We start from the raw sequence: 27,413 nt of genomic DNA, 5'->3' as shown, positions 1-27,413 counted from the left end.
AGAACTGCAGAGTCTCCTTGTGTGCCACCCAGGGGAGCGGGCAGCAGGGCGAGTTGGGTGGGCCCCACAAAGGGGACGTGATCCCTGAAGCCCAGCCCAGGACCCACTTAGAAAGCCTTCCACTTACTGGAAGGCTACCCTGCAGCCCCAAGAAGAGCTCAGAGCATGACTCGGGGCCCAGCCCAGGACCCTCTTGTCACTGGCCTACTCCTGCAGAGGAGAATCACCTTCCAAAGCCCCGAGGAAGATGACAACGGAGGCCACCAGGGAGAGGTCAGGGGGCCGAGCTGCAAGCCCAGCTCTGTCACTTCCTGGCAGTCTTTCAGCATTGACCTGGCTTTCTAGGCCTCCGTGTCACCACTGGAAGAGCAAAGAGGTTTGATTTGACTGCTGATCTCAGAATAACGTTTAGAATAACATTATGGGGGTTTTTTGTTTGTTTTGTTTGATGCTGGCATCAACATAACATCAGATTATTTTACTGAGTAGGGGAAAAGGCTCCAAACCAAATTCTGCTTCAAGCTTCCATTTATATCACTGTTACTTTTGAAAAGAGAATATTTCAAAACTTTTTTTTAAATTTATTTTTGGCCACACTCGCAGTATATGAGGTTCCTGGGACAGGGATCCAACCTGCATTCTCACTGACACTATGTAGGGTTCTTAACTCTCTGAGCCACAACGGAAACTCCAAAGGAGGATATTTTAACACTAAAAAGTGGAAGAACAATCTAAAAAGGAGATTCCTGGAGTTCCTCTATGGTGCAGTGGATTAAGAATCTAACTGCAGCCGCTTGGGTCACTGCAAGGCTTGGAAACTTCCATATGCCCCAGGAGCAGCTATTTTAAAATGTATAAAAATAAAAAGGAGAGTCCTTCCCAAGAAATGCTAGTTGGCAGTCTTAGACTGACGTTTGATGAAATGGGATGTGTATTCAAACGTTGAAAGCTGGGAAGTTGTTGCCTAAGTTTAAAATGACCATGTTGTGCTTCATGCATTGTTTTGAAACTTCAGGTTTGTTGAACTGGGGACTCTCGGGCTCCAAGATGCTGGGAATGGGCTTTAGTTTTCTTGCAGTCTTTGTCAAAAATCCAGTTTCCCGTGGTTATGTTTACTGAAAAAGAAACAAAGGCTCCGTGTGAGCTCACTCAGTTCAGCAGAGTCTAGGGAAGGAACGGTAGCCCCCAGCAGCCAGAGAGAAAGCTGTGGATCTAGATGCTCACCTACCGGGGTGGGGGGAGGGTCCTCAAGGCCCTGATTGCTTAAGTCTCAGGAGAGTCATCCTTACCCCAGGATTGCATCTGAGATGTGTGTTCTGCCCGGCCCATGCTCCACCACAAAAGCGTTCTGGTTCAGTCACCTCTTAGTCTTTTCCAAATCTGCTATTCCACGCTCTCCTCCGTGATCTCACATAGGGGCTGTAGGGCGGCCTGCAAAGCACATGCAGGGACAGTTAAGGGGACAGTCCTCTGGCCCCACGCTTATGGCTGCATGGCCTCAGGAGACTCCTTAACCTCTCCCAGTTTCAGTTTCCCCATCAGAAATAACAGCAATGACAATAACAGCACCTAAAAAGTATGAAATGCTTATCCTGGGCCAGGCATTTATTTAAATATTTTGCGCAAATGACCTCATGTAGTATTTAGGTAGGTTCTGGTATTACTGTTATTTTTGCAAATGCAGTAACTAAGGCACCTATAATCTTCAGTAACTTGCTCAGGGTCCTAAGCTGGCTGGGAAATGACTTGCTCAAAACCACACAGCTAGTAAAAGGCAAAGCAGGGCTCCTGACTGCAGGTTCAGTGCTCTCTAGCTCCCCCTAGTGGCTGCTTTGGGAACCCAGGTGCTCTGGCTCCTGAGTGCCCTGTTACAGCACCACCCATCCCCCAGGACAGCAGCTGGTGACTCTTTCCAGAATCTGAACAAGCATGTAACACCCCAGATTGTTCTGCAGATGGGAAAAAGAGCCTATCCTTTGAGAAGGGTGCAAAGACTGGAAAAACAATGAGACTAAAGCAAATCACATCCCATGCAAGGCAGTGGTTGTAACCATTCTTATTAATGTGACGGATAGGCTCCTTCCCCTGGCCCCTCCTGGGTGCACCTGATTATGTCATTCCTGTTAGAACTCAGGGACAGAAAGCTGCAGCTCCTGCATTTGCCACCCTGTGCTCCAGGGTGCCGGGAAGCCCCACGGGTGCCTCTGAAGGTGGCTTTCTAGGCCTTATTATATATATACAAGGGCCAGTAGCAAGCAAGGCTGGCATTTGGGGGAAGCCATATTCACCTGGGCAGCCCGAGAAGGCCTCTCGTTATCTTAGAATCCTTCTTCGGAACTATCTTTGGGTAGCCGATGCTCCTCGACTCCCCACCCCTCTCCCCCGCTCTTTTATCGTGTGGTCTGGGGCAGGCGTGTTGTTTTTAGGGTCTGCGCGCATAGTCAAAGCTGGGCTGGGAGCTGAAATATCAATAGACAATCCATTTACAAGAGAGTCTGAGGCGCAGTCAGATCTTTGGGGAACCCGCATCTTTGCCTTCTGACTTACCTGCGATCGTACTGTTCAGCTCCACAAAAGGGAAGTTGAAAGCGTGCGCCCCACTTCATCTCACTTATGAAAGGAGCAAGGCCTGGCTGTGAAGAGAGGCCCTGTAGGATTATTCTCTCTAACTTAGAAATTTATCCAATTTTCTCTGTTCTTTATCAGAGTGGAAGGCAAAAGCCTTGCCGGTGTAGACTGAAAGATCGCGGTATAAAAAGCCATCTCACTGACATGGGGTTTTGAAACATGCTCCTGAACCCCAGTGATGTCTCCCTTCGCCAGTCAGGAAGCAGAGTGGAATTTGCACCGGGCGTTAACCACAGAGAGTAGATCAGAAACGGGCCCTCTTTGAGGCCAGCTGTGCAGAGCGCCGTGATTCCTGAAATGAAAGGGAACTAGAAAGGCCGCAAGGCTGATTTCAGGAGTGGGTCTTTTGCGTTACAGCAGAGCTTATATCTAAATTAGAGAAATGCTATCAACTTCGTTTAGATCCAAATTTTCTATTTCCTTAGAGAGTCTTTTTCCACCTTTTAAAATGCCTAATTTCCATAAAGAGAGGAAGAAAGGCTTTCATGCGACCGTCTCCTCGTAGGTGATGGGGGCAGATCAAGGAAGAGTAATAAGATTGAATGTGTTAGGAGATGCCTAATCAGACCCATTGTCTTAAAGGACCACTTACCACTTTCTCCCAGGAATGGAAGCTGTAGGTCTAATCTTCCGAGTCCCTAAAAGGAAGAAATGGAGAAAGCTTAAGCTCCTTTGTGCCATGGGAGCAAATCATGAGTAACAGTGTGTTTGGGGCCGGGGCCGAGGGCGGGGGGTGTAAACCGAGGCACAGAAAGATTGAAATGGCTTACACACATTCCCCAGTTGCATCCAGGTTGGTTCCAGCGTTGAGAATTCAGGTATAACTGTTTCCCCTCACCCCACTGCCGCAAGGAAAAAAACAAATCTGACATATAGAGTGGCTTTTACCCCTCAGGACTCTCAGGTGTTTTCATGAGAACAGAGGGGTTGTCATGACCTTCAGGTATCACAGAGAGAAACTGAGTCACATTTGGGTTACAGTGATTTGCCCCGAGTCACAGCAGGTTTGATCCAGAGCTCAAAGTCCTTTGATCAACTGAAAGTGTGTAAAACATTTCTGTTTAGGCAGGCGGTCTGTCGCCTCACTGCCAGAACGAAACCAAATAATCGGAGCTGATGCGTGGGCTGAGGAGTGTATCTCAGATCTGTCTTAAGTGCTCGTTCCCACAGGTCACCTTCTGCTTGGAATCCGGCCAGGTCACAGGCGGGACCTTCTGGTGTCTTACACCGGATCCACTATTTCATTCTGGGCGGAGCACACAGACTCTAACAGTTTGACCCAATGACCCGTAGAACGCGCTCTGAATGAAGGTGTTGAAATGTTGTGAAGCATCATTACAGATGCCCCAACAGCCTGCCACCCTCTCCCGGTAACAGCCAATGATCTTCTTCTTGCAGTCACGCTACAAGTCAGACCTGAGGAGCATGAAGGGGACAGGATGGCTGGCGCTGAGTTCCCCACAGATCGAGAGCGCAAAGAAAGCTGGAGAACTCATCAGCGAGGTACCGTTAACCTGACTTTGCCATAAACACAACTGGGCGTTTATTTCCCCCTGACCAGGGAACCTGCAGATGGACTGGAGAGCCTGAGAGGACCACTGGACTCCCAATATTTTTCTGGGGCCATTTGCAACCAAATCCCGAGACAGAACAAACTTTCCCTCCCAATGAATTCGCTTGCTTGGGAGTTAAAGGCATGTTCCAATCAGGCCATGAAAGAGGAGTGATGCATTAGAAAGCTCTTAACAGGAGTTCCCCTTGTAGCTCAGTGGGTTAAGAATCTGACATAATCTCCACGAGGATACGGGTTTGATCCCTGGCCTCACCCAGTGGGTTAAGGGTCTGGTGCTGCACATAGGTTGAAGATGTAGCTGGGATCAGCCTTGCTGTGGCTGTGGTGTAGGCTGGCAGCTACAGATCCAGTTCAACCCCTAGCCTGGGAACTTCCATATGCCTCGGGTGCATTCATAAAAAGAAAAAAAAAAATAGCAGGTTCTTCACAGATACATTATGTACAGTTGCGGTCTAAGCTGGCCCGTTATTTTCATGGAGCCAGGAAGAGGATTGGCCACCCACCCCCGAATTTGCTCAGAGTCCTGCGTCCCCGGGTTGTCTGACTTCAGATGGAGTTCCCACTTGCACAGAGATGGTTATGTTCAGTGAACTCCCCATCACATTTAAAAATTTTTTTTATCAGTGAGTTTCGCTGATATCTAACACATCCGGAAGAGTTTACTGATGGTTTGTTCCATGAATTTTTGCAATGTGAACACACCACGCAGTTACCAAGCAGATTAACAGCTGGACCGTTAGCAGCACATCAGAGGCCTGCTGTCAGTCTCTGGTCTTTCTAACCCAAAGGGAACCTCTGCACTGACATCTGATGGTGCCATCTATAGATTAGTTCTATCTATTTATAAACTTTGCTCTCTTGATGTTTTCACTCACTATTGTGTTTATAAGAGTCACCTATGTTGGGGAGTTCCCACTGTGGCGCAGCGGAAACAAATCCAACTAGTATCCATGAGGATGCAGGTTCAATCCCTGGCCTCATTCAGTGGCTCGGGGATCCGGCGTTGCCATGAGCTGTGGTGTAGGTTGCAGATGCGGATCAGATCCTGCATTGCTGTGGCGGTGTGGTAGGCTGGTAGCTGTAGCTCTGATTCGACCCCCTAGCCTGGGAACTTTCATATGATGTGGATGCAGCCCTAAAAAGCAAAAAATAAAAAATAAAAAAGACTCACCTGTGTTGCATGAAGTAGGTGTTCTTTCATTCTCATACTTTACAGTCGTCTGTGTAAAGATATAATTTATTTACCCATCCTCCTGTTGATGGACTTTGGGTGGTTTTCCAGGTTTTACTCTCACAAATGGTGCAGCTCAGAACACGCTTACATACGCCCTTTGGTCATATAAGCGCACGGAGCTCTCCCACCCTGTGAGGACCTAGAGGTTCTTGCTCTGGGACCTCCTGGAGGGTGGCACTGCCTTCTTTGGTTCCTTCACAACAGAACCTGCTTGAATAGGGTCTGAGCAGGGCCGCCTTGATGGTGGATCTTTCTTTCCACTGAATTCTTTTATTGTGATGCTCAGAGGCTGTATTTTGCAGCGTCTCTTTTCAAGAATGCAAATACCTGTAAAATGTTCCCTATCACAGAGACACCTTGGGTCTCTTCTGTAGGCTGGTGAGGTGCCCACCAAGAAGGGAAGGTGGTTTACCAATCGTGTCGTTGGTACATTTGGGACTGAGGAGGTGGGGGTGAAGCTGCATCCAGAAAAATGTGTTGTGTTTGATTGTTTCTTGAGAAGTATGGTCTTTCTCTTACAGACCAAATACCGTAGAAAACCAGACACCATCAAGTTTACCGCGGTGGTTGACTCTCCGGACCTAGTTCATGCCAAGAACAGCTACGTGCACTGCAATGAGGTGGGTATTTCCTCCTCACTCACCCCAGGCCCAGTAGTGGGTAGTGCTGTGCAATGGTCAGTGCTTAAGAACCAGGTAGACCTGAGTACAAACCTGTCTCTTACCTGGGTGCTCTTGAGCCAGTTTCCTAGTCTCTTCTAGGCCCGGGTCCCTTATTTGACAGGACGATGATGATAGCAACCATTTCATAAGGTTGAGTAAATTAAATGAGAGTTCAATAAATAAAAGTACAGGATGCTTTTAGCAAGTATCTGGAGCACAGTAAGTCCTTGATACATGTCCCTTATTATGCTTTGATCCAAAACCATAACAACACAGAGTACTCCTGGTGATCCCTTACTCAACACTAGGCCAGATACATCTTTTTTTTTTTTTTTTTTTTTTGTCTTTTTGCTATTTCTTGGGCCGCCCCTGTGGCATATGGAGGTTCCCAGGCTAGGGGTTGAATCGGAGCTGTAGCCACCGGCCTACGCCAGAGCCACAGTAACACGGGATCCGAGCCTCGTCTGCAACCTACACCACAGCTCATGGCAACGCCGGATCGTTAACCCACTGAGCAAGGGCAGGGACCGAACCTGCAACCTCATGGTTCCTAGTCGGATTCGTTAACCACTGCGCCATGACGGGAACTCCCAGATACATCTTAATTATTGATAGATGATTATAGAATTAAAAATGTCACATAAGCCAATTAGAAAAAAAAAAAACAGCTCTATCAAAAGCTTCTTTCTGCTTTTACTGTGTCATTTAGCCCCTTTTCCTCTCCCCTGTATTTATTTCGAAGAATAGGAAGTTACCTATATTTTTTGCTGAAATTATCCAGGAATAGGATTTTGCATACTGATAAAGCGGCCCCCACGCTCACACAGAGGCCAACTGTTGTACTGACCAGCTCACATTTCTAAGACCTAACTTGAATTTCAGAAGGGATCAGAACATTAAATATTCTATCTCCTCTCTAAAAATAGATGAGACTCAATCACTTCCCCAAATTGTTTGCCATTCTTAGATCTCTGCTCTAAAAATAGCAATTAAGACAAAGCTTGGGTTTTCAAGTCATGTCTTCTTGGGACCCAGCGCAAGCTGTGAAAACCTCAGGTTTCTGAACAGATGTTAAGGCAGTTGATGGCTCTTTAGCCACTGTGTCTTTTTGCTGTTACTATTCATGTTAAATTACAAAGGCATTGTGGCATCTTGTTACAAGTCAAGAGCTTGAGTGATGCCCGATAGCAAAGACTCTCTGAAAAAGCCACCTACCTTTGTTTGTGAAAACACACAGGTACAGCCAAGCAGGGTGACAGTTTATGGTCCATTTGAAACAGGTCTTGATGAATATTTTAAGCAGGGTATATTTAAAACCAGCCCCCCACTGGCCCCTGGCCACAGGGGTCCCTCCTTGCCTCAGTGAACCCTGGAGGGACATTTTCTGCAGGCAGGGTGGCTTTTGCGCCCTTGGGGTTGGGGGGCACTGGTAGGGGAGGCGCCGGAAAGCGAACCAACGGTTCATCACCTGTGGCCACAGCAAGTGCAGTTCTCCACTGACCGCGAGCCTTCTTCCCTGCAGCGCCTGTACAGGTCCGGGGACGCAGAATCCCTGCACCGATACACCCTGGTCCCCGACCACCCCGATTTCGCCAGAGCCCGCCTCAATGCGCTGCATCTGAGTGATGTAAGTGAACCTGCGGTTCCTGCAGTGTGTGTGCTTTCCTGTAAAATCATCCATGCCCAAACGGGATTTTATATGTTAAAAAAAAAAAAAAACAGAAAGGGAGACTTGAGCCCTAGGCTAAGAGCAGGACAAAGGGCATGTGTGACTTCCAGCCGCTGTCTTCCCTGGGCCTCAGTTTCCTCAGCTGTGAAATGGGATCGGAGCTGTGCTTCCTGATGCCGGGCACTGCTCCAAAGACCTCGAACAGGTGCTGGATGACGGTCAGGGGAGTGGTGCCCTTGTCCCCTGGGGTAGCCGTGCCCTGGCCCCCTGGGGTAGCCTTCTGCTCTGTTTGTTCCCTGAGCACCTCTCCTTACTTAGCCTTTCAGAGCAGTGCCTGTTTGGAGACAGACTGGCGCTTTCTCAGCTTTCTGCAGTTTAGAAAGATGCTGCAATTGTTGTCCATCAGATCCAAACACAATCCGCTCCTTTGTGCTGAGGCTGTGGCCCCCAACACGTCCTCTTCCCTTGGATGTGTGCCCTTTGCGTGCATAACCAGGATGCCGGTTCCTAAACCCAGGCTTGTTGTTAGCAGGGGTTGGAGGCCCCCGGTTGTAATAGAATAGGCGGCCGCTCCGCCGGCAAAGCTGTGATCCTGGGATAACAGGTATCGAGGCGGCAGAATCAAAAGCTGCTGTCAGATCAGAATAACACAGGCTGAGTGTGTCGTCCTGGGGCAGCACGGGGCCTCCCAGAGTCTGGCCATTCTTCCCTCGCTGGCCTGGCCATTGTGTCCTGGGGCTCCGTGCCGATCAACAGCTGCTCCCGTTCACCCCAGAGGTGGCTGCCTCGCAGGGGTCGGCGAGAGGCGCCTTCTAGTTAGCGTGCGTATTAGTTTGTTGCGTTTGTAAAGCCCTGTGGGATCCCACGCGGTGAATGCGATGGTGCTTTGTAAATATGAGTTATTATGACCATTTGGTGCTTTTGAGGGATACGCGAGGGATAATTTTAGAACAGCAGCTCTGGTGGGCTGACCTCCATCTGGGGAAGCGGGACCTCCCCCTCAGCAGAGCTTGGACAAAACATCCATCTCATTAACGCTGCAGCGAGGGGGGAGGCGAGGCCTCCACTGGAGGGACTATTGGAGGCCCATCGTCCTGGAAACGGGGGTAAAACCGTGCATCCGCTGGGGGCCCAGCTTAAGGAGGACAGCCACCCCAGGCTGGTGGCAGAAGCGTCTGTCCCCTCTCAAGGGGTGCCAGTCTGCAGAGTCCCGGGGCTGAAATTAGCTGCCAGGGCACACGGATGGGGAGGACTCATGAACCTCTTTTGAAAAGAGCACTTCTTCGGGGGCGTGGAGGATATGCACGATTGGATCAAGTGCTCTGTGAGGAAGGGGTGACCTTCCTGGGCAAAGAAAGCCATTGAGATGTGTAAGGCAGCCGAAATAACTAAAAATCAAATGACTCTAATGCGTGAGGATGAGGGCAACACTGTGCCCACTGTGATAAAGAAGAGGAACGCCCAGGGTTCCAAATCAAAGAGCCTGCAGAATCTAAAGACTCCCAGTGGCAAAGGCAAAAACCTCAACAGAATAAAAAAAAAAAAAAAAAAAACTCAGGGAAGAAGTGGTGACAATCGAGCAAACAGTACACAGGGAGAAGTTGCCAGGAGACAGCGAGTCGGCACCTTGGCGAGAACCCCAATGTGGGCCATGCCCTCGAGTCCACCTGCAGTTACAGAGACCTGGAAGCTGGGGTGCCTTGACCCCCAAGGTGGGGTGACGGAGTTTGATGCTGTGGAAAGCTTGGTGTCATGTCCTAGCCCAGACCTGGTGTGGAAGCTCTTCGTAGACAGACCCCTTTCTGGGGAATACTAGGGCTTTTGACTCTATTCGCTAGTCTGACATATGTGGGGCCACCAGACAGCACGATGCTCCAGGGGCTGGTTGGTCTTGTCATTATTTACCTACCTCTCGGTCCTGCCCACTAAACTCCGTGGTGACCCCAGAAATCTAATCACTGGGGCCCTGTTTGTGATCACTTAGGGGACGGCCCCAGCGATGACTGGTTTTGTGTTTCTAGGCCCTTGAACCTAGTAGGTATCTGGCCCCTGGTTTGCGAGGTTGGACGTTGGACAGGAGGTGATGATGACGGTGAAGGTGATGCTGGGGAGCAGCACAGGAAAACGGCGAGACCCATCACGCTTGGCTCAAGCTTCCTGTGGTGCCCTCTGGTTTCAGGCCCGGTTAATGGGGTGGCCTGAAGCACTTTGCTTTTTTTCTGCCACTCTTCTTTGGCTTAATCCCCCCCCCCCCCCCATAGAACAGAGCCTCAGCCTTGACCTCAATTTCCAAGTGACAAAAGGAAGGTTCTTAAGGGAATGAGTGAGCGGCCAACACGGTCCGGGGCTGTCACTTTGTCATCTGCTGGTGATGTGCCTCGCCTGCTGTCTCCCTTCTCTGTGGCGGAATAAAGGACAGCCTTCCGCTGGGATCTCCAGATGCCTCCTTTCATGGAGCCATTCCCTTATCTTGAAAAAAAATCTGAGCTACATGAAGGCACGGGAGATTTTGATGCCTCCACCGGTGATGTGGTACCTGAGGACTAAGAGGATGTGATTACAGACTCCTGGAGGGTGTGTGAGGACAGTTTAAAAACGGGGAAAAAATGAAAGCGGAAGATGTGAGATGTGTGGGTCAGGAACTTGGTCAGGTTCGTGACAATCAATTTAATTCAGGTGAAGGCTCTCCCCTCAGTGCAGCACATAGGGTGCAACATGTGCTTCATAGGGACGCTGGGACACGGCATCAAAGGTCGCTGAGGGGCCCCCAGCAAGTCAGTGGGGCCAGTGAACCTGCGGATGCCAGGACTCAAGGGATAGAGGTTTCAGCATGTGGGAAGAAACAGGGCACTTGACTTTGGACTCCTGGCATCTAGAAGCTGCAGAGCTGAGGTGCTGAAAATGAAAGCAAAGACAGGAGGAAGGGGGCAGGAGAGCAGGGGAATGTGGCAAAGGAGCCAGAGCTAGACCCCAGGCTTCACAAGAGCAGGGCCTGATGCTCAGGCTGGGAGCTTAGAGCTGAAGCCCTTTACAGCCAGAGCCGGGAGGTCCTCAGGATGCACATGGGTCATGTGCCCTGCCATCCCCGCCCCAGCAAGACAGAGGGTGCAGGTTCAGGACCTATGCCCACTGAGAACCAGCAACATGCCAGACATGGGGCCCCTCACCCCCTGCTCATCACTTCTTTGTTTTCCCAACTAGAAAGTCTACAGAAACTCTTGGGAGCAGACCCGGGCTGGCGGCTATGACTTCAGGCTGGATGCCATCCCGTTCCAGACTGCCCGGGCATCCAGGGAGATTGCCAGCGACGTAAGACTTCACGTTCTCTCCCCACCTCCGTCACGGATGGGTTGTGCTCTGGTTTTCCCAGTCCTGTTGAAAGGCAAACCACCAGAAACCCAAACTGAGCAAATATTTTAAATGAAAGAAAAAGGTTGACCTTATTTTATAGCATCTTAGCCAGAAATTTGGAATTGGTGCAGATTGAGGTTCCACTCTCTCTCTTTTAAGAGAGGTACCCTTAAAATGTGGTCCATGTGGGGAATTCCCGTCGTGGCTCAGTGGTTAATGAATCCGACTAGGAACCAGGAGGTTGCGGGTTCGATCCCTGGCCTTGCTCAGTGGGTTAAGGATCCAGCGTTGCTGTGAGCTGAGGTGTAGGCTGCAGACACGGCTCGGATCCCGCGTTGCTGTGGCTCTGGCGTAGGCCAGTGGCTGCAGCTCCGATTCAACCCCTAGCCTAGGAACCTCCATATGCCATGGGAGCAGCCCCAGAAATGGCAAAAAGACAAAAAAGTATATATATGTGTGTGTATATATATATATATATATATATATATATATATATATATAGTCCATGTGGACGCTACATGAAAGTCAATTAGCATGGGATTGCTGCATTGACCTTCAATAAAAGGGCCTTGTGGTGACAAGATAGAAGGAGATTGGTCCCCGCTTCAGATTGACTTGCATTCAAATCCTAGCTCAGTCACTTAGGAATTGGCTCTGTGGTCTTGGGCAAGTTGCTTAAATTCTCTGAACTCAAATGTCTCCGTCTGTGAAATCAAGATCTAATATTTGTCTCCTGGGATTGATGTAGGGATGTAACCAAAACGGTTTACTGTGTCATGCCCAGAGCAGGTGGCCAAAACATAGCAGCCGTCATTCTCAAAGAGGAAGCCATGATTCACTAGATATATGCTCATTCCTGAACGGCTCGTTACTGGTCCAAAGTGAGAGAAGTACAGAAGTCAAGATCAAGCACTGAGAACCATTTTTAGCATTTGGACATGATGACATCCAAGCGTGTGACCAGTGGATTCCTCTGGCTGAGCAGAGTGGGGGCCAGTTTGAATGTTATCAAATGCACCTCACGCTACTTCATGCTAATCATGGGCAGGAGGCCCATGGATTGGACTTTGACGGATTGGAAACTTAGAAAAGCAAAACAAAATAAATCCCATCCTTCACTATAGATGGTTTGAGGAGCGCTAGACTGGGTCCCTGAAAGCTAGAAAGAATCAAAGACTGAGGGGCTGCTGAAGAAATAGTTGCACTTCTCTTGCGGTTGGATCATTAATTATTACAGCAGCAATGATCCCAGCAGCCCCCACTCAGTGGGCTCGAGCCTGAGCCAGGCATGAAGCTCAGCCCCCATCTCAGTGCATCCTCTCAATATCCTGTGGAGTAGAAGTTCATTCTCCCACTTTGTCAAGTGGGGCAGCCAAGGCTCAGAGTCTCAATAACTGACCCAAGGCCACACAGCTAGAAGGCAACAGAGGGAGATACAGATCTCGGGTCAACTTGACTCTGAAGCTGTGCTCTTCACCCACTGTTGCACTTCCTGCTAAGCATCCTGAGGGCTGACCCTGGAGGGGTGGGGCGCACCCGTGACCCCTGTCTGTTCCTCTGACCTACAGTTCCGGTACAAAGAGGCTTTCCTGCGGGATCGAGGCCTGCAGGTTGGGTACCGAAGTGTCGACGATGACCCCAGGATGAAGCACTTCCTCAGCGTCGGCAAACTGCAGAGCGACAACGAGTACAAGAAGGACTTCGCCAAGAGTCGGTCCCAGTTCCACAGCGGCCCGGACCAGCCTGGCTTCCTCCAGGCCAAGAGGAGCCAGCAGCTGGCCAGCGATGTGAGCTACCGGCAGCCTCTGCCCCAGCCCACTTGCGACCCAGAGCAGCTGGGCCTGAAGCACGCACGGAAGGCCCACCAGCTGCAGAGCGATGTGAGCCTCCCCCCGACCCCTGCCCAGGCCTCACCTCTGTGCTTCTTCACAAGAGATGGCCCTGGTCCCCCGTCCCCAAGGCTGAGAGAGAGCCCAGGAGACCTAAGGTGATAGCATCAGAAGACATGACAAGAACCTCAGTGTCTTGAGTCCTTCTTGTGCCACGTGCTTTCTGAGCTCTATGCCCTGTAGCTCTCACAGCCATCCCATTACTGCCCCCACTTGACAGATGGGGAGCCTGAGGCTTAGGGAAGTGAATAACTTACTCCAGACCACATGGCAAATAAGTGGCAAGCCTGGGATCTGAGCCCCCTTTGGTTTGATGTCAGAGCCCAAGTTCTTGGTCACTGTGCCACACTGTTCCCAAGGGATCTGAGTAGTGGCCCAGCCCAGCCCAGCCCACCCACTTCCTCTGGGAGGCAGCTGAAGCCCAGAGTAGAGAAGCGACTTCTCTAAGGCCACAGAGCAAGTCCAAGTAGGGGCTCAGCCTTGAACCAGATCTCTGATCTGCCACCCCCACTACAGCCCTCACCATGTAGGTGGAAAGATACAGGAGACGGCAACAGGCTGGCCCAGCTTACAGCACACTGGATCCTCAGTGCCAAGGGAACTCCTGCCAACAAGAGTTGGCCCCCCCTTATCCTGGCTTCACTGACTACAGCCCGTTCTCCAGGGTGCCCTTTTAAGCCTCTCCACTCTGTATCTAAACCACCCCAAACCCTGCTGACCTATTCCTCTTGCTTCCCTCCATCCCCCAAGGTCAAGTACAAATCAGATTTGAACCTGACCCGAGGTATTGGCTGGACACCTCCTGGCTCCTACAAAGTGGAGATGGCTCGGCGGGCTGCAGAACTGGCCAACGCCAGGGGTCTCCGGGGGGCTTACGTGAGTAGCGGGTGCAAACCCACCCCAGCTGGCAAGGCCTTGGGGGAAGGCAAACTCATTGTTTCTTTTCAAACTTTATTTTTGGCCAAAGGTCAGCTGGCTCTAAAGATGTGTGAAAGGCAGCTCAGGCAAGGCGCCTAATTTCCTGGGCCTGAGATGACCAGGCGGATGACACCCGGGTTAAACTTCCTGCAGGGTTTTTCTGAAGTCGCAGCCATTAGTTCTTCGGAGACAGACATGCTGGGGTGACATCAATCCGGGCCGAGGCAGCCCAGGCTGTGCTGACCGCCTGCTCGTTACATTCGCGGAAGGGGTCAGGGACTTGCTGGCTACAGCAGTCTGGGTTTTGAACCGTACTTTGTTCAGAAGAAAGACACCACGTCTAAACGAGAGATGGGCTTGTCTTCTTTCTCTTTCTTGCCTTGAGGAGCCTTTTTCTTGGGGAGGGTGGAGGAGGGCAAAAGGAAGGGGAAGGTGAACAGGTGAACATCCATCGGAGACAGCTTGTCCTGTAGGAGCAGGGCCGGAGCTTCGTCTTAACTCAGGAGGGTGTGTTTGGTTTCTGCAGGGGGGGCCGGAGGCTGTGGAGACTGGTGATAATCAGAGGGGGGACGTGAACCCAGATGCCACCGAGATTCTGCACGTCAAAAGGAGGAGGGCCTTGCCATTGTGAGTGGGCAGCATCCACCCAGGATTCTTGGGAGTGAAGCTGGAGAGGAAATTTGCACGCCAGAGGCATGACTTCAGTTGGGGCAACTGTGAAAAGGGCTCAGCGGCCCTTCCCCCCCAGCCCCCTTTATTAAAATAACATTTCGGAAAGCGGGTGGAGAAGTGTGTTTTGGTCCCTGTCGAATACCCACAAGTTGGATGCCGGCTCTGTTGCATGCGTGCTGAGTGTCTGGGATGAGGAATAAAGATGGAAAGGTGGCCGCCACCAACGCTGAGCCTCGGAAGTCTCGCATTTGCACATGTCCAAGGTGAAGGCAGTCTGTGAACACTGATTTTCTAGAAGGTACAGGTGTGCAAAGGGAAGCAAACATCCTATATTTCAGGTTGATTCATGTCTAGCTTTCCCAGCGGGAGCCTGAGGAAGTGGCGGACATGCTGGTCCCCTGCTGGCCACCAGTGGTCTCTGCTTAGAACGTAGTCACCCAGAGGCTCCACGGGGTGCCCGCCACTGCCCACGAGGCCTCACCTGATCTGAGTATTATCGAGGAGGGGCCGTGAGCTTCGGAAGACCCCCTAGAAGCTGGCCTCCCTTTCCATGGTGGCTCTGATCCAATTCAGGAATGTGGTCACTTGGGTGTACACCCCTGGCTTCTTCCCACACTCCAGGCCCCAGCTCACTATCCCATACACGTAGTAGGCATCATCCTTCTCACAGGTCAGGGGGCCTCCAGAGTCACCCTACGGGAACAAGACACAGGAGTCAGCTCTGCGAGCCAGCATGCATTATTCAGAGACACCTCCCACCTTCCGTGAGGGGGACCAGGGTGATGGGGTGAGGTCGCTGGCTCCTCTGAAGGGCGGTTACAAGGCTCTTCCTAGGCCCCAGGTGATACAGGGTTGGAAGGGAGAGGAGCAAGGACCAACCTAGGTCCTGACTCAGTAAGGGCTTGGCAAAGAAGCCCCAGGGCTGGGGTCCAGCGCCAGGCTGGGCTCATACCTCCACTTCCTGACTGGTCATGACTCCTAGTGATGGAGTATTACTACTTTGAGTTCCCAGGGGCCCTCGACTTCTTGTTCTGGGAGGGATGGCGGAGGCGGGGGGGGGGCCTGTTTGGATAGAGCCCTTCCAGGGCCCAGGGCACACATGGGGCAGGGAGGACGGGCTCAGAGGCAGCGTGACCTTGATGGTCAGCGTGATGCACAGGCTTGGATCTGCTGGGCTCCCAGGCTCCCCGCCTGCTGGCCAACAGGGCATCTGTTTCTCACCTGTAGACAGTGGATGGCAACAGACCCCCTCCCCGCCCCCGCCCAAGGGCTCTCGTGAGGATGAATGTTTGTAAAGCATATAGAACAGTGCTTGGTGCATGTGAAGCCCCCAGGTAAAGTGATGAGGATGAGGATGGAGAGGAGGAGAGGAATAAGGATGGTACCTCCTCCGCCTCTCTCTCTCGCACATGCGCACACACACTGCTGCTTACTGATTAGATTTTTAAAGAATTGTCTCTTTCAATCTCAGCCACAACCTCATGATCTTATGGACACATTGTTTCCATTTTCTACATGAGACACCTGAGATTGGAGAAGTATTCAGGGGCAGTGGATCGAAGTTTGCCTGCCCCCCAATTCCTATGTTGAAGCCTAATCCTCACTGTGATGTTATTAGGAGGCGGGGCTTTGGGGAGGTGATTGGTCATGAGGGTGCAGACGTCATTATGGCATTAGCACCCTTCTAGAAGGGACTGTAGACTCTACCCACAGTGTGAGGAGGACACAGTGAGAGGTCGGGAGCCTGGAACCCAGAAGAGGGTCCTCCCCAGAACCTCCCAGAACCCAGGAACACACCAGTACCCTGATCTTGGGCTTCCAGCCCCCAGAACTGTGAGAAATAAATGTCTGTTGTTTAAGCCACCCGGTCTGTGCTCATTTGTTATAGCTTGAGCTTCCTAAGCCATTTTGGTGATTGATAAAGGCCACAAAGCAAAGGGCAGGACCAGGTTTCAAAGCCTGACTGTCTCTTATGAAAACCAGCAAGGAAAGCCCTTGAAATATCTAGGGAATTGAACCATCTGTTTTTTATTCATCTTCCAGGGGCTTAAGCCAAATCACAGCCACCTGCCCATATCCCCCCCTTTGAGTAGGTGGGTACCTGTGGCCCCTTGGAAAGGGGCAGAGCATCAGAGTAGAGCCGCGAACCCTGGAGAGAATAACCATGATTTCCTATCCCTAAGTGGGTTCAAGACTGGCCGAACATTGTTGGGTCCCTTCATAGGGAGGGAGGAGCTGGGATTTGAATCCCTGCTGGATCCCCAAAGCGCTCTAGGTTGGCTGTGGCCAAAGAGGAGCCACTCAGCCAGGTAACTTCCTAGGGCTGATCTCTCTCTTATACTTACACACACACACTGAAATCCCAAGCTTCATCAATATTCTTATGAACCACCTAGCCTCTCAGCTTTCTCCTTCTAGCCTCTTGTCGTTGGGACTGTGCCCTGCTTCTGGGGACACTGCCCAACACTGAGGCCAGAAGCCCCATATTCACAATGAAGCCCAGGGGAGCAATTCCTGCTCTGCCACTCACCCCGCAGGTGCTCTAGGCCAAGGTGACTTCTCTAAGCACCTATCCAGGGGTGACAATGACATCTCCCTTCACCACACTGTTGTGAGACTTAAGTTAGACAATGCAGACAAAGTGAGCACTCTGGTTATTATGCTGAGTCATCCCCGGTTGATGTGGATTCAGATTTGCCAGAGGACAGATATGCTCACCTTCCCTTTGTGGCAGGTGGGCTTCTGAACCCGCCTCCCAGCCCAGGGCTCTAAGGGCCCTTCGTGCCCCATGTAAGGTCCTGCCTGCCTCTCCTAAGTGCCCTTTGGAGTCTCTGACCTGGCAGGAGTCTTGCCCAGGCTTCTGGAGGTTTCCGGCACAGATCATGTTGTCATCGAGCATGTGGTCATAGAGCCGGCGGGAGTTGCACACAGCATTGCTGATCAACTTGACTTTGGCATCCAGGAGCTGGCGGGACCCTTCTCCTGAGGGGCAGAGAAGAGAGGTGCCCACTGTAGGGACCAGGGTGGGAGCTGCGCCACCAGAAGCCAGCAGTGGTCACCAGCCTTGAGCTCAGCAAGGAAGGGTTTTTCCAGGAAATGGGCAGCGATGCCTCATCTTTCAGGGCTGGGGGCTCTTTGCTTTCAGCCCTCATGATGGCCCTACAGACCTTCAACGCCGTGCTTTTCACCTTGAAGGAGAATCATTTATTTCCTCCTCTGTCTCCCCAACTGAATGGTGAGATCAGATGAGCAGGGATAGTGTCTTAAGCCTATTTTTAATTTCCCATGCCTAGCAGACGGCTGGCACAGAGTCAGTTCTTTTTTCTTCTTTTTACAGCTGCACCTGCAGCCTATGGAAGTTCCTGGGCTAGGGGTCCCATCAGAGCTGCAGCTGCAGGCCTACGCCACAGCCATAGCAATGCAGGAACCAAGCTGCGTCTGCAACCTAAACCAAAATTCATGGCAACGGTGGATCCTTAACTCACTGAGCGAGGTCAGGGATCGAACTTGCATCCCCACAGATTATGTTGGGTTCTTAACCCACTGCGCCACAACAGGAACTCTACATAGTCAATTTTTAATGAAGCACCCTGGTGCATCATCTAGATCACCTGCTCCCCAAAGCAGATGCTTCCTGTCCTAAGAGCATCTCTTCTGCTCAGCCTGCTCTGGTCAGCACAGTGACGTGGAAAGGTTTAGGTGGACTCCAACAGAGTTAGCTACAATAAGGTTTTCTTGTATATACTTATTTATTTATTTGGCTGCACCCATGACATGCAGAAGTTCCCAGGCCAGGGATCAGACCCAAGCCACAGCAGTGACAATGCTGGATCCTCAACCCCAGGAGCCACCAGGGAACTCCAGATCCTAGGTTTTGAATACAACAGTACTCTCTAGTTGAGGAGGGCAGTTGAGTACGACCCTTTTTATCCTTGTGGACATAATTCACCCGTGTCTCAGGAGAATGCCAGGCCAGACTCACCTGTTTCGGTGACACCCCAGCCGGAGATGTAGCACTCAGTCCCAGAGGGAAAGGGACTGTCGGGCAAACATACAGTTTTCACGTATTTGGATTCCAGAGCGCAGTGACCGTCCACTGGCTTCAGCTTGAGCAGAGCTGGGTAGAGAAAGGAGAAATGGGCAATGATATCCTCTCTGTCAAAGAAGCATCAGCTTCAACATGATTGGAAGGTAGTCATAGCTAAGCCCCACCCCCATTACCTAAGCACTTCTTCCCTTACCATTTCATGCTTTTAAATTTCTCCTGGGGAGGAGTGACACTTATGGCTGAGATGAGAGTAATATCCAGAAATAGTATTTGAGTTAGAAATAATTTCTTTTCCTTTTTTTTTTTTTTTTTTTGTCTTTTTAGGGCCATACCTGTGTGGCATATGGAGGTTCCCAGGCTAGGGATCAGATCAGAGCTGCAGCTGCTGGCCTACACCACAGCCACAGCAACACCAGGTCTGAGCCACATCTTCAACCTACACCACAGCTCATGGCAACACCAGATCCTTAACCCACCAAGCAAGGCCAAGGATCAAACCTGCAACCTCATGGTTCCTAGTCAGATTCATTAACCACTGAGCCACACGGGAACTCCCTCTTTTTCTTTTTTGGCTGCCCAGTGGCATATGGAGTTCCCAGGCCACATCTGTGACTTACATCAGAGCTCATGGCAATGCCGGATCCTTAACCTACTGAGCAAGGCGGGGGATCAAACCTATGTCCTCATGGATACTCCTTGGGTTCTTAATCTACTGAGCCACAATGGGAATTCCTAGAAATAATTTCTAATCCATTTAAAAAAAAAAAAAAAAACTTTAAGGGGAAGAAAGATATGGAGGCAGGAGAAAGAGTGATAGGTCTGTGAACGAAAAAATAGAGTCCAGAACGAAGCAGCTTAAGTGCCCTGTTGCCTACCAAGTGCCAAGTGTGCCTGGGGAACGCATGCCCATCGTGTCACTTAACCCATAGGAAGTGGAGGCTTATATATCTGTGTCCCCATTTGACAGAAGAGGGAACTGAGGCTTAGAGGGCTGAAGCCGGCGAGTGAGGGGGAGCAGCTGGGGTTCAGGGCTGAGCTCTCTCTGCAACACGAAGTCCTAGCATCTCTTCCCCTCAAGTTAAGAGCTTGTGCCTCTTTATCTATAGCACTAACACAGACCTTTAAGATCTAAAAAAGCCCTGGAACCAATGCCCGACCTTACAGGGCCTCTGAGGGGCCCCAAGGATCAGCGCGCCTTCTAGAACCAAACCTCAGCTTTCCATCAGTAGAGAAATCCACCCCGTCTAAGACCCATGGGGGATCCGCGATAGGAGAGACTTGCCAATGTCGTTGTAGGGAATATCATCTTTTTCCCTGTACCGGCTGTGCTTGAATATCTTCTCTACCCCAAAGCTCTGCTCGTGCAGTTCCGTCTTCTTCAGGTCCTGGTCCCCAAGCACTACTTTTAGATATTTGGCTTTTATGCTACAAGGAAAAGGGAGATGATCAGGAACTAGCCCTGGCACCCGAGAGATGGAAACTGCACCCTGGCTCTACTCCCGGGAAGCTCTGTGACCTTTGACAGATGACCCGACCTTCTCGTGCCTCAACATCCTCCTCTGTAATCCTGGTCTTGCTCATGGAACTCTACTCTGTGGTCCAAATAAGACAGTGTGAGGAGACTGCCTTATGCATGGAACTGTCTCCAAATGTAAGCTGTGACTTGTATCCCACGTTTCCTGGGAGACCTCATTCCCCTGGGATTTGCTAATGAGCAGCCAATTAACATCTTGAACAAGTATTTTTGGCAAATGCTAATGCTTATATGTTTGACCTTGCTTGAGGAACTCCTCCTAGAATCCCAGAAGAAATTGTTTCATAGCAGAGTGGACTGGAAGACCCTCAAGGCCACCACCATGGGACCAGCCCTGACCATGAACTTAGGGAACCTGGGGGAGGCAGGGATTCCTCCAGCTTCCCAGTAGGTGCGGGCTTCTCTGAGGCACATAACAGTCGACACCTGACCAGGGAGGTTCATTGGTGATGGCACCATGTTGTTGTTTTTCTCAGCTCAAGGCAGGGATGGAGAGGCTAAGGAAGCAGGTGGAATCCCTCTCCCTTGCCCACTCACTTTCCATAGGACTCCAGGCAAGGTACCAAGCCTTTCCCGGACCCAGGGTCCTCATTTATGAAATGAGAGTAACCATCAACTCTTTCCCAGTACAAATATTTACTGAGCACTTGTTCCATATAAAGACCCGTGCTTGGCATTAGGGATGCTGCAATTAGTAAAAGATAAAGATCCCTGTCTTCCCTGTGGGGGTCTTTCAGTAGAGAGTTTTGAGGATTGAATGTCATAATACACGTGATGCACCTGGGAAGCATCCTTCGCCTGGGCGCTCTTTTCCATCCGGGTTTGGGTTTGTTTTGGTGGCGGCACCCACAGCATGTGCAAGTTCCTGGGCCGGGGATTAAACCCGTACCGCAGCAGGGACAACACTGGATCCCTAACCTGCTGAGCCACCAGGGAACTCTCTCCATCTGGTTTTAAGGAGACACCCTTGGCTTTGGGAGCTAGATCAGAGCCTCATCCCGCCAGCAGTCGCCAAGATGCCACTCAGATGGGAGAGGGAGAACACCCCCAGGAGACTCAAGCCACCCTGGCCTCTGCTTGCCGCAGGCACCTACTCGGTGCAATGGGCAGCGGTCAGCACCCAGCAGGGGTGGATCAGCGCCCCCCCACAGAAGTGGCCCTGGGGCATGGAGACGGTCAGATGCAAGGAGGTCTGTAGGGACGCCTGCCACGGGTGCTTGCCCGCCGTGCTCTTAAAGCCTCCGTAGATCCTCTTGAACTTCCTTTCTGCTGTCTCTGTCCTCCCACACGAGTCAAACCCGGGAAGCTCGGTCACAGGTTCTATGGGGCTTCCCTCTGAAGGGGAAACAGAGGAAAAACACATCACGCGTCTCACTCTCCTTCCAGGTCCTCAGAAGGACCTTGTTAGGACTACGACTCTGCACCCAGCAGCTCAGCTGGTGTCCAGAGTCAGGAGACTGATCGGGTGCATGCAGCGCGGGCACGTAGTGGGTGCGTAATTAACACTTGCCGAATCCATTGATCAATACAGAGCAAGTCTATGGAATTAATTGTAACGTTGCTTTTTCCTTCTTATTTTGATAGGTGCACACACATAGAAAAACATGCATCACTTATAGGTGGAATCAAAAAAATACAACACACTAGTGAAGAGAACAAGAAAGCGGCAGACTTACAGAGAACAAACTAGTTGGTTACCAGTAGGAAGAGGGGAGGGGCAATACTGGGGTAGGGGATTAAGAGGTTTGGACGATTAGGTAAAAAATAAGCTGCAAAGATATATTGTACGGCATGGGGAATTTAGCTAATATTTTATAGTAACTATCTATGAAGTACAACCTTTAAAAAGTTTGAATCCCTGTACTGTACACCTGTAACTTATAGTAGTACAGCAACCATACCTCAATAAAAACATGCTTATAAATATATAAATTCATCTCTGGGTATGTTAAATATTTGTCAATGAACACATATATTTTGGAGGCTTTTTTCAGGGCCGCACCTGAGGCATATGGAAGTTCCCAGGCTAGGGGTCGAATCAGAGCTGAGGCGGCCACCTACCCCACAGCCACAGCAATGCCAGATCTGAGCCGCATCTGCAACCTACACCACAGCTCATGGCAATGCTGGATTCTTAACCCACTGAGCGAAGCCAGGGATTGAACCCACAACCTTGTGGATCTTAGTCGGGTTCATTAATCGCTGACCCACAAAGGAAGCTCCCTTTTGGAGGCTTTTTTTGATGTATAGGGGAAGATACCCAGATGAAGTAGGGCAGGGGAAACAAGACATTTGCACAGATAACTGTCATACAAAGAGAGAGCCTTAAGTGTTGTGTGGGTGCTGCCCAATCCATTCCATGGCGTTTGTAAGGAGGAAGAGGTAACACTTCACTTAGTAGGTCATGGAAAACTTCCGAAGTGGTTACTTGGGTGAATCCTCAAAGAACGGTTGGATATGGACAAGAGCAGGTATGGGATAGAGCATTACAGACAGAGGTGACCATAAGAGCAAAGGCACAGAAATGAAATTGTCCAGGGAAGTAATTCCATTGGCCAGGGAGGAAGTGTGCATTGCGTCAGATGTGGATAGAGAGGTGGCGCAAGGCAGCCTGGCACAAAGACTGGGAGGCTGGAATTCAGCCCACGTTACATCCTCAGGGGCTATGGAGGCCCAGCCAATGTTTGATCACCCCTGTACATGAAGGCCTGGCACAATGCCTGGCACCCCAAAGCAATGGAGCAATATTTGCTGAGGCTGGGGGTCAGGAAGCCTGAGTTTACCAAGGTATCCAGGTCTGCTCGACATCCTGAGAGGGAAGCAGTGGACAGGGGAGTTGGGTTGCCATGGGGATGGCAAATGGAAAGCAGGTGTGGTGGGAAGACAGGGCTGGGGGTGGGGGTGCCAGGAACATCTGGGGAAGCTTTGTGCCAGCCTCCCCATTTCTAAGGTCTCCAGACAGCCACGGTCTTACCTGGGGCTGAGCAGGCAGGGACGTCACAGTACTCCCATTTCACCTTGGCACTGCTCACTTTAATGAAACACCAGGGCTTTCTGTCTCCATCTGGGTTTCTTTAAAAAAGTAAGTAAGCCTTGGTCAAGGCTTGGTGAACTCACTGGACTTCATTAGAGGACTTTTGGGTAAGAGCGTATCAAGCTCCTGCTTCCTCCTGGGACCACATTCCATTCCATCCCTCCTCCAACAGCCTAGCAATCTTTGGCACATAAGGGTGGTTGGTCATAGTTTTGGGGCCAAACCTTAACTTCCAGAGGAGAATCCCAAGGACCACAAAGCAGTGCACAAGCTTTGTGCCAGGTCCATGGAGCCTATTAAATTGTGGGAAAATAAGTGAGATCCCTGGTAAAGATCCTTCTTGGTCAGGAGAGTGAAACAACCACAGAAACATGGTGAGGGGAGGGGTCCTCTGTCCAGACCATCAAATTCCATGCATGGCAGTTCTCTGAGAAAGGCTGCTGGGGGTCAGCCTGAAGACAGCTCCATGGAGGGAACAGCCCAAGGTACATGAAAGGAGAAGGCAACCTGTGTTTTGTGCAAAGGACATCCTCTTGCTTGCGGGAACCTGTTTATTTATTTATTTTTTTAATGATTTTTATTTTTTCCATTATAGTTGGCCTACAGTGTTCTGTCAATTTTCTACTATACAGCAAAGTGACCCAGTCACACATACATACACACATTCTTTTTCTCACATTATCCTCCATCAAACTCTATCATAAGTGGCTCGAGAGGGAACCAGTTTAAAGCCATTTCTCCCCTGATGTTATATGGGACTATGTGATGATGTCTGACCAGTGAAACAGGTGCACAGAAATGATATATCACTTTTAAGTGGAGGTAATAAAAAACCTCATGCTCCATTTTCCAATCTCTACTTGCCCTTCCTGGATATTTGAGTAACTTTGTAAAGCTAACATGCCCCCCCAATCATCCCCACCCCCCCAACTTAAATGACACATGTTGCATTAGTAAGAAATAAACATTGAGGTTTTCAAACCACTGGGATCTGTGAGTTGTTTGTTACAGCAGCATAGCTTAACCTATTCTTTCTTCCTAGAAAGAAAGCTGATCCATTGCAGTGTTTTGTTCTGAAATTACTAATCTGACCCAGGAAAACTAGGAGCAGGGGGAGGGGACAAATAAACCTTTATAGTGACAAGTGGCCAAGACTGAGCACAAAGAAGGTAAGTTTTACCTGCAGAAGTTGTGCTCCCCAATCCCATGGGCCTCAGCATCCTCCATAAACATGTTGTAATTCTCCTGCAAGAGGAGGTGGGAGTTCCAGTAAAGGCACGTGTGCTGGTTGACAGTTTTACTCACTTCCCCTCGGTAAGAGTAGCCGTCACCAACATAGCAGTCATCAGAACCTCGGAGAGAGCAGGTGGGAAGATAAGAACCAAGACCAGTTGGCGTGCCACACCCAGAAAGGACTTGGTAGGCGTACCTCATGGTGAGAGACTTGGGCCTGAATATTGGTCACCTGAGAGTTCACCATCAGTCCCCAGACACAAGGCGGTCGGGATGTTCCACATCCAACTCAGTGTAAAAATGTGGACTATGGTGGTTGTGTGGGTGGAAGCTGAGTTCTTTCATTTGGGCTCAAACAAGAACCTGGGGCGGGCGGGTTGAGGCCCAAGGATGCCTAGGTGTGTCTGATTTACCTGGGCTACTCCCCCCCCCATTACTTCCTCTCCATGGAGTCAGACGCACCCTACGCCCTTAGGTTGGAAGGAAGAGACAATAGCAGAACTTGGGAATCTTGATTCGAATCCTGTTCTGGCAATAAAACCCCAACAGAGAAAGGATTCCAGCAGCCTCGCAGGTGGCCCAGAGTTTCTGACGAAGTGGTGGTAGAGACTTGTACCTATTTCACAGAATCTCCCCTTAAACTGGTCAGGACAGGTGCAGGTGAACTTGGATCTTCTCCTGTGCCGGGAGCAGGTGCCACCATTTTGGCAGGGGTTTGGCCTGCACACAGGAACCACTGTGAACACAGGAAGTGGGGCCGGGAAGGCTCTTCAGAAGGAGTGGCAGCTCCTTCTGAGATGACGAGGAGATACTGATGGCACTTTTCTGGCGTCCATCCTTTCACAGAAGATGGGTCCCCAAAGGGGCAAGAGAGACCCACTGACACACGAGCAAACATACACACAAACTTTAAAAACACAAACAGGCATGGATGAAACAATATGCTGGAGGCCAGACAAAAACGGGTAAATAAGTAGGCGGATCCCTCCAAAAGGAATAACAAGACATGTAGACTGAGCAGGCATTTGGGAGCCAGCCTGAGCTATGTTGCACCTTAGCTCTGCTCCTTGATTGCTGTGTGACCATGAACAAGGTGGTTAACCTCTCTGAACTACAGGTTCTTCATCTGTAAAACTCTTTCTTGTAGTTTTTGAGATTGTAAATCTCCTGAGACAATGCCTGACTTAGAGTGGTGACTAAATATAGATAGATTCTCCTATATGACCCATTCTAGGAATAGGCCAGGCCTTATTTCCTAGAGGAAGTGAGTTTCAAGAAGGTTTTTTTTTTTTTTTTTTTTTTTTTTTAATGGGAAGGGACACAGACCAGTCAATTCCCACTGGACTTTCTAAGGATAATGAATCTTAACGAGTCCTGGTTAGGGAGTTCCCATTGTGGCTCCAGGGGTAATGAACCCGACTAGCATCCATGAGGACGAAAGTTCAATCCCTGGCCTTGCTCAGTGGATTAAGAATCCAGCATTGCTGTAAGCTATGGTGTAGACTGCAGACGCAGCTCAGATCCCGCACTGCTGAGGCTGTGGCGTAGGCCAGCAGCCTCAGCTCTGATTCGACCCCTAGCCTGGGAACTTCCATATGCCATGGGTGCAGCCCTAAAAAGACAAAAAAAAAAAAAAAAAAAGTCCTCGTTAAAAGGGCAGTTTTGGATGCCGCTAGACGCTGGATGTATCCGCATTTCCACACAGTCAGATACTGACATCTAGGCACAAGCCAGGGTAGAGAGAGCCTCGCACAGAACAGGCTTCCCACACATACCTGTGGAGCAGTCTGGACCCCTGTAAGGGTGTTTACAGGCACAGCGGTAGTAAGGAGGACTCTGAGTGATGAGACACTCTCCCCGGCCACATGGTTTGTTCTTGCACTTGTTTTGTACTGCAGGAGATCAACAGAGAAGTAGGGCCAAGCTACAGGATGTTATTAGGGTCACATTTTACTTAGAGATACCTGTACAGGACAATGTTTGGGAGGGGGACAGGGAGAGGGTTATGGTGACTGATAGTGCATGTGTCCTTGTCCACGTGCTTTCCCCACCACCTACCCCCAGTCAAGGGTTTTCTTTCATCCTTGATCACGGATGATTGCTGCTCTGCTCCTTCCAGCGCTTAAACTCTTTCTTATTCTAGCTTTATAAACACCTGGGTCATTTTTACACCTTCCACAAATAGAGCTCTAATTTGAGTTTCTCCCTTTTATGGTTTTGTCATTCTTTCAAGAAGTCGAGGGATAAACCCAGATACCATGTTTGTGCCTGCTCTCCCCAACCATCCTGCAACATTTACGGAAAGCCTTGCAGGATTGAAAACGGTAGGCATAATTGAAGAGGGCACAGAGAAAAGAAGTTAACCATAAAGCCCTCGCGGCCTCCCCCACCCAGGTTAGGTGGTTGCTGGATGGAACAGAAGCCAGGTTCTCTCTAGGGGTGCAATTAGCCCATAAGAATTCTGTTCCCAATACGTTCGTGCAAAGCCTCGTGTTGTGCCCACCAGAGGTCACTAAAGGCAGACACAGCTTTTATCAGCGTCTCCATGAGCGAGGATGGAAAGGAGCGAGAGCATTGCGCCCGGAGTCAGGCACGAGGTCTCTAATTTCTGCTCTTCTCCTAACGAGCTGGGTGACCGTGAGCAAGCCCCCTGCACGCTCTGGGCTCCCTTTCTCTAAGAGGGTTGGGCTTTTTGCATCCTGAGGGGCTTCCTGCTCTCCTCTTCGAAAATAGCACTGCTCTGTCGAAGTGCCTCGAAGCACCAAACAACAACAATAACAAGTCTGAGTGTGGAATACATCTTGGTCAGGGTCCAGCTCTTCTCTCCTCCTGCCCTCAATGTTCTCGTCTGTGGAATGGATCCACCAGTCCCATCTAACACGTGGGGGTGAGGATTCAATGAGAGGCTGCCCGTGACCCCGCTGAGGAATCCATTATGCCTAATATAATATGCGTGGTTATCAGCCTG

At 50.3% G+C, this 27,413-nt stretch overlaps 2 protein-coding genes across 17 annotated transcripts in view; one reads left to right on the top strand and one right to left on the bottom strand.

Moving 5' to 3' along the window:
• The window catches only part of NRAP (nebulin related anchoring protein), an 89,901-nt gene extending 75,080 nt beyond the window's left edge, over positions 1 to 14,821 (top strand). For 8 of the 15 annotated variants that reach the window (XM_021072190.1, XM_021072200.1, XM_021072194.1 and 5 more), the window contains 7 exons: positions 4,027 to 4,131; positions 5,957 to 6,055; positions 7,620 to 7,724; positions 10,968 to 11,075; positions 12,686 to 12,997; positions 13,757 to 13,882; positions 14,451 to 14,821. In XM_021072190.1, coding sequence (XP_020927849.1) covers positions 4,027 to 4,131; positions 5,957 to 6,055; positions 7,620 to 7,724; positions 10,968 to 11,075; positions 12,686 to 12,997; positions 13,757 to 13,882; positions 14,451 to 14,555 — 960 coding nt within the window. In that variant the 3' untranslated portion in view covers positions 14,556 to 14,821. 15 annotated transcript variants of the gene reach the window in all.
• HABP2 (hyaluronan binding protein 2) overlaps positions 13,938 to 27,413 on the bottom strand; it is a 35,456-nt gene continuing 21,980 nt past the window's right edge. The window contains exons 5-14 of one of the 2 annotated variants that reach the window (XM_021072029.1): positions 26,221 to 26,337; positions 25,062 to 25,181; positions 24,393 to 24,564; positions 23,153 to 23,250; positions 21,273 to 21,513; positions 19,927 to 20,069; positions 18,579 to 18,713; positions 17,433 to 17,578; positions 15,078 to 15,289; positions 13,938 to 14,887 (exon numbers count right to left, since the gene is read on the bottom strand). In XM_021072029.1, the coding sequence (XP_020927688.1) occupies positions 15,125 to 15,289; positions 17,433 to 17,578; positions 18,579 to 18,713; positions 19,927 to 20,069; positions 21,273 to 21,513; positions 23,153 to 23,250; positions 24,393 to 24,564; positions 25,062 to 25,181; positions 26,221 to 26,337 (1,337 nt within the window). In that variant the 3' untranslated portion in view covers positions 13,938 to 14,887; positions 15,078 to 15,124. 2 annotated transcript variants of the gene reach the window in all.

This window comes from Sus scrofa, chromosome 14, assembly GCF_000003025.6.
Source record: "Sus scrofa isolate TJ Tabasco breed Duroc chromosome 14, Sscrofa11.1, whole genome shotgun sequence".
NCBI lineage: Eukaryota > Metazoa > Chordata > Mammalia > Artiodactyla > Suidae > Sus > Sus scrofa.
Note: the sequence above shows the minus strand (reverse complement) of the source record. Positions and strands in the feature narration are given on the sequence as shown.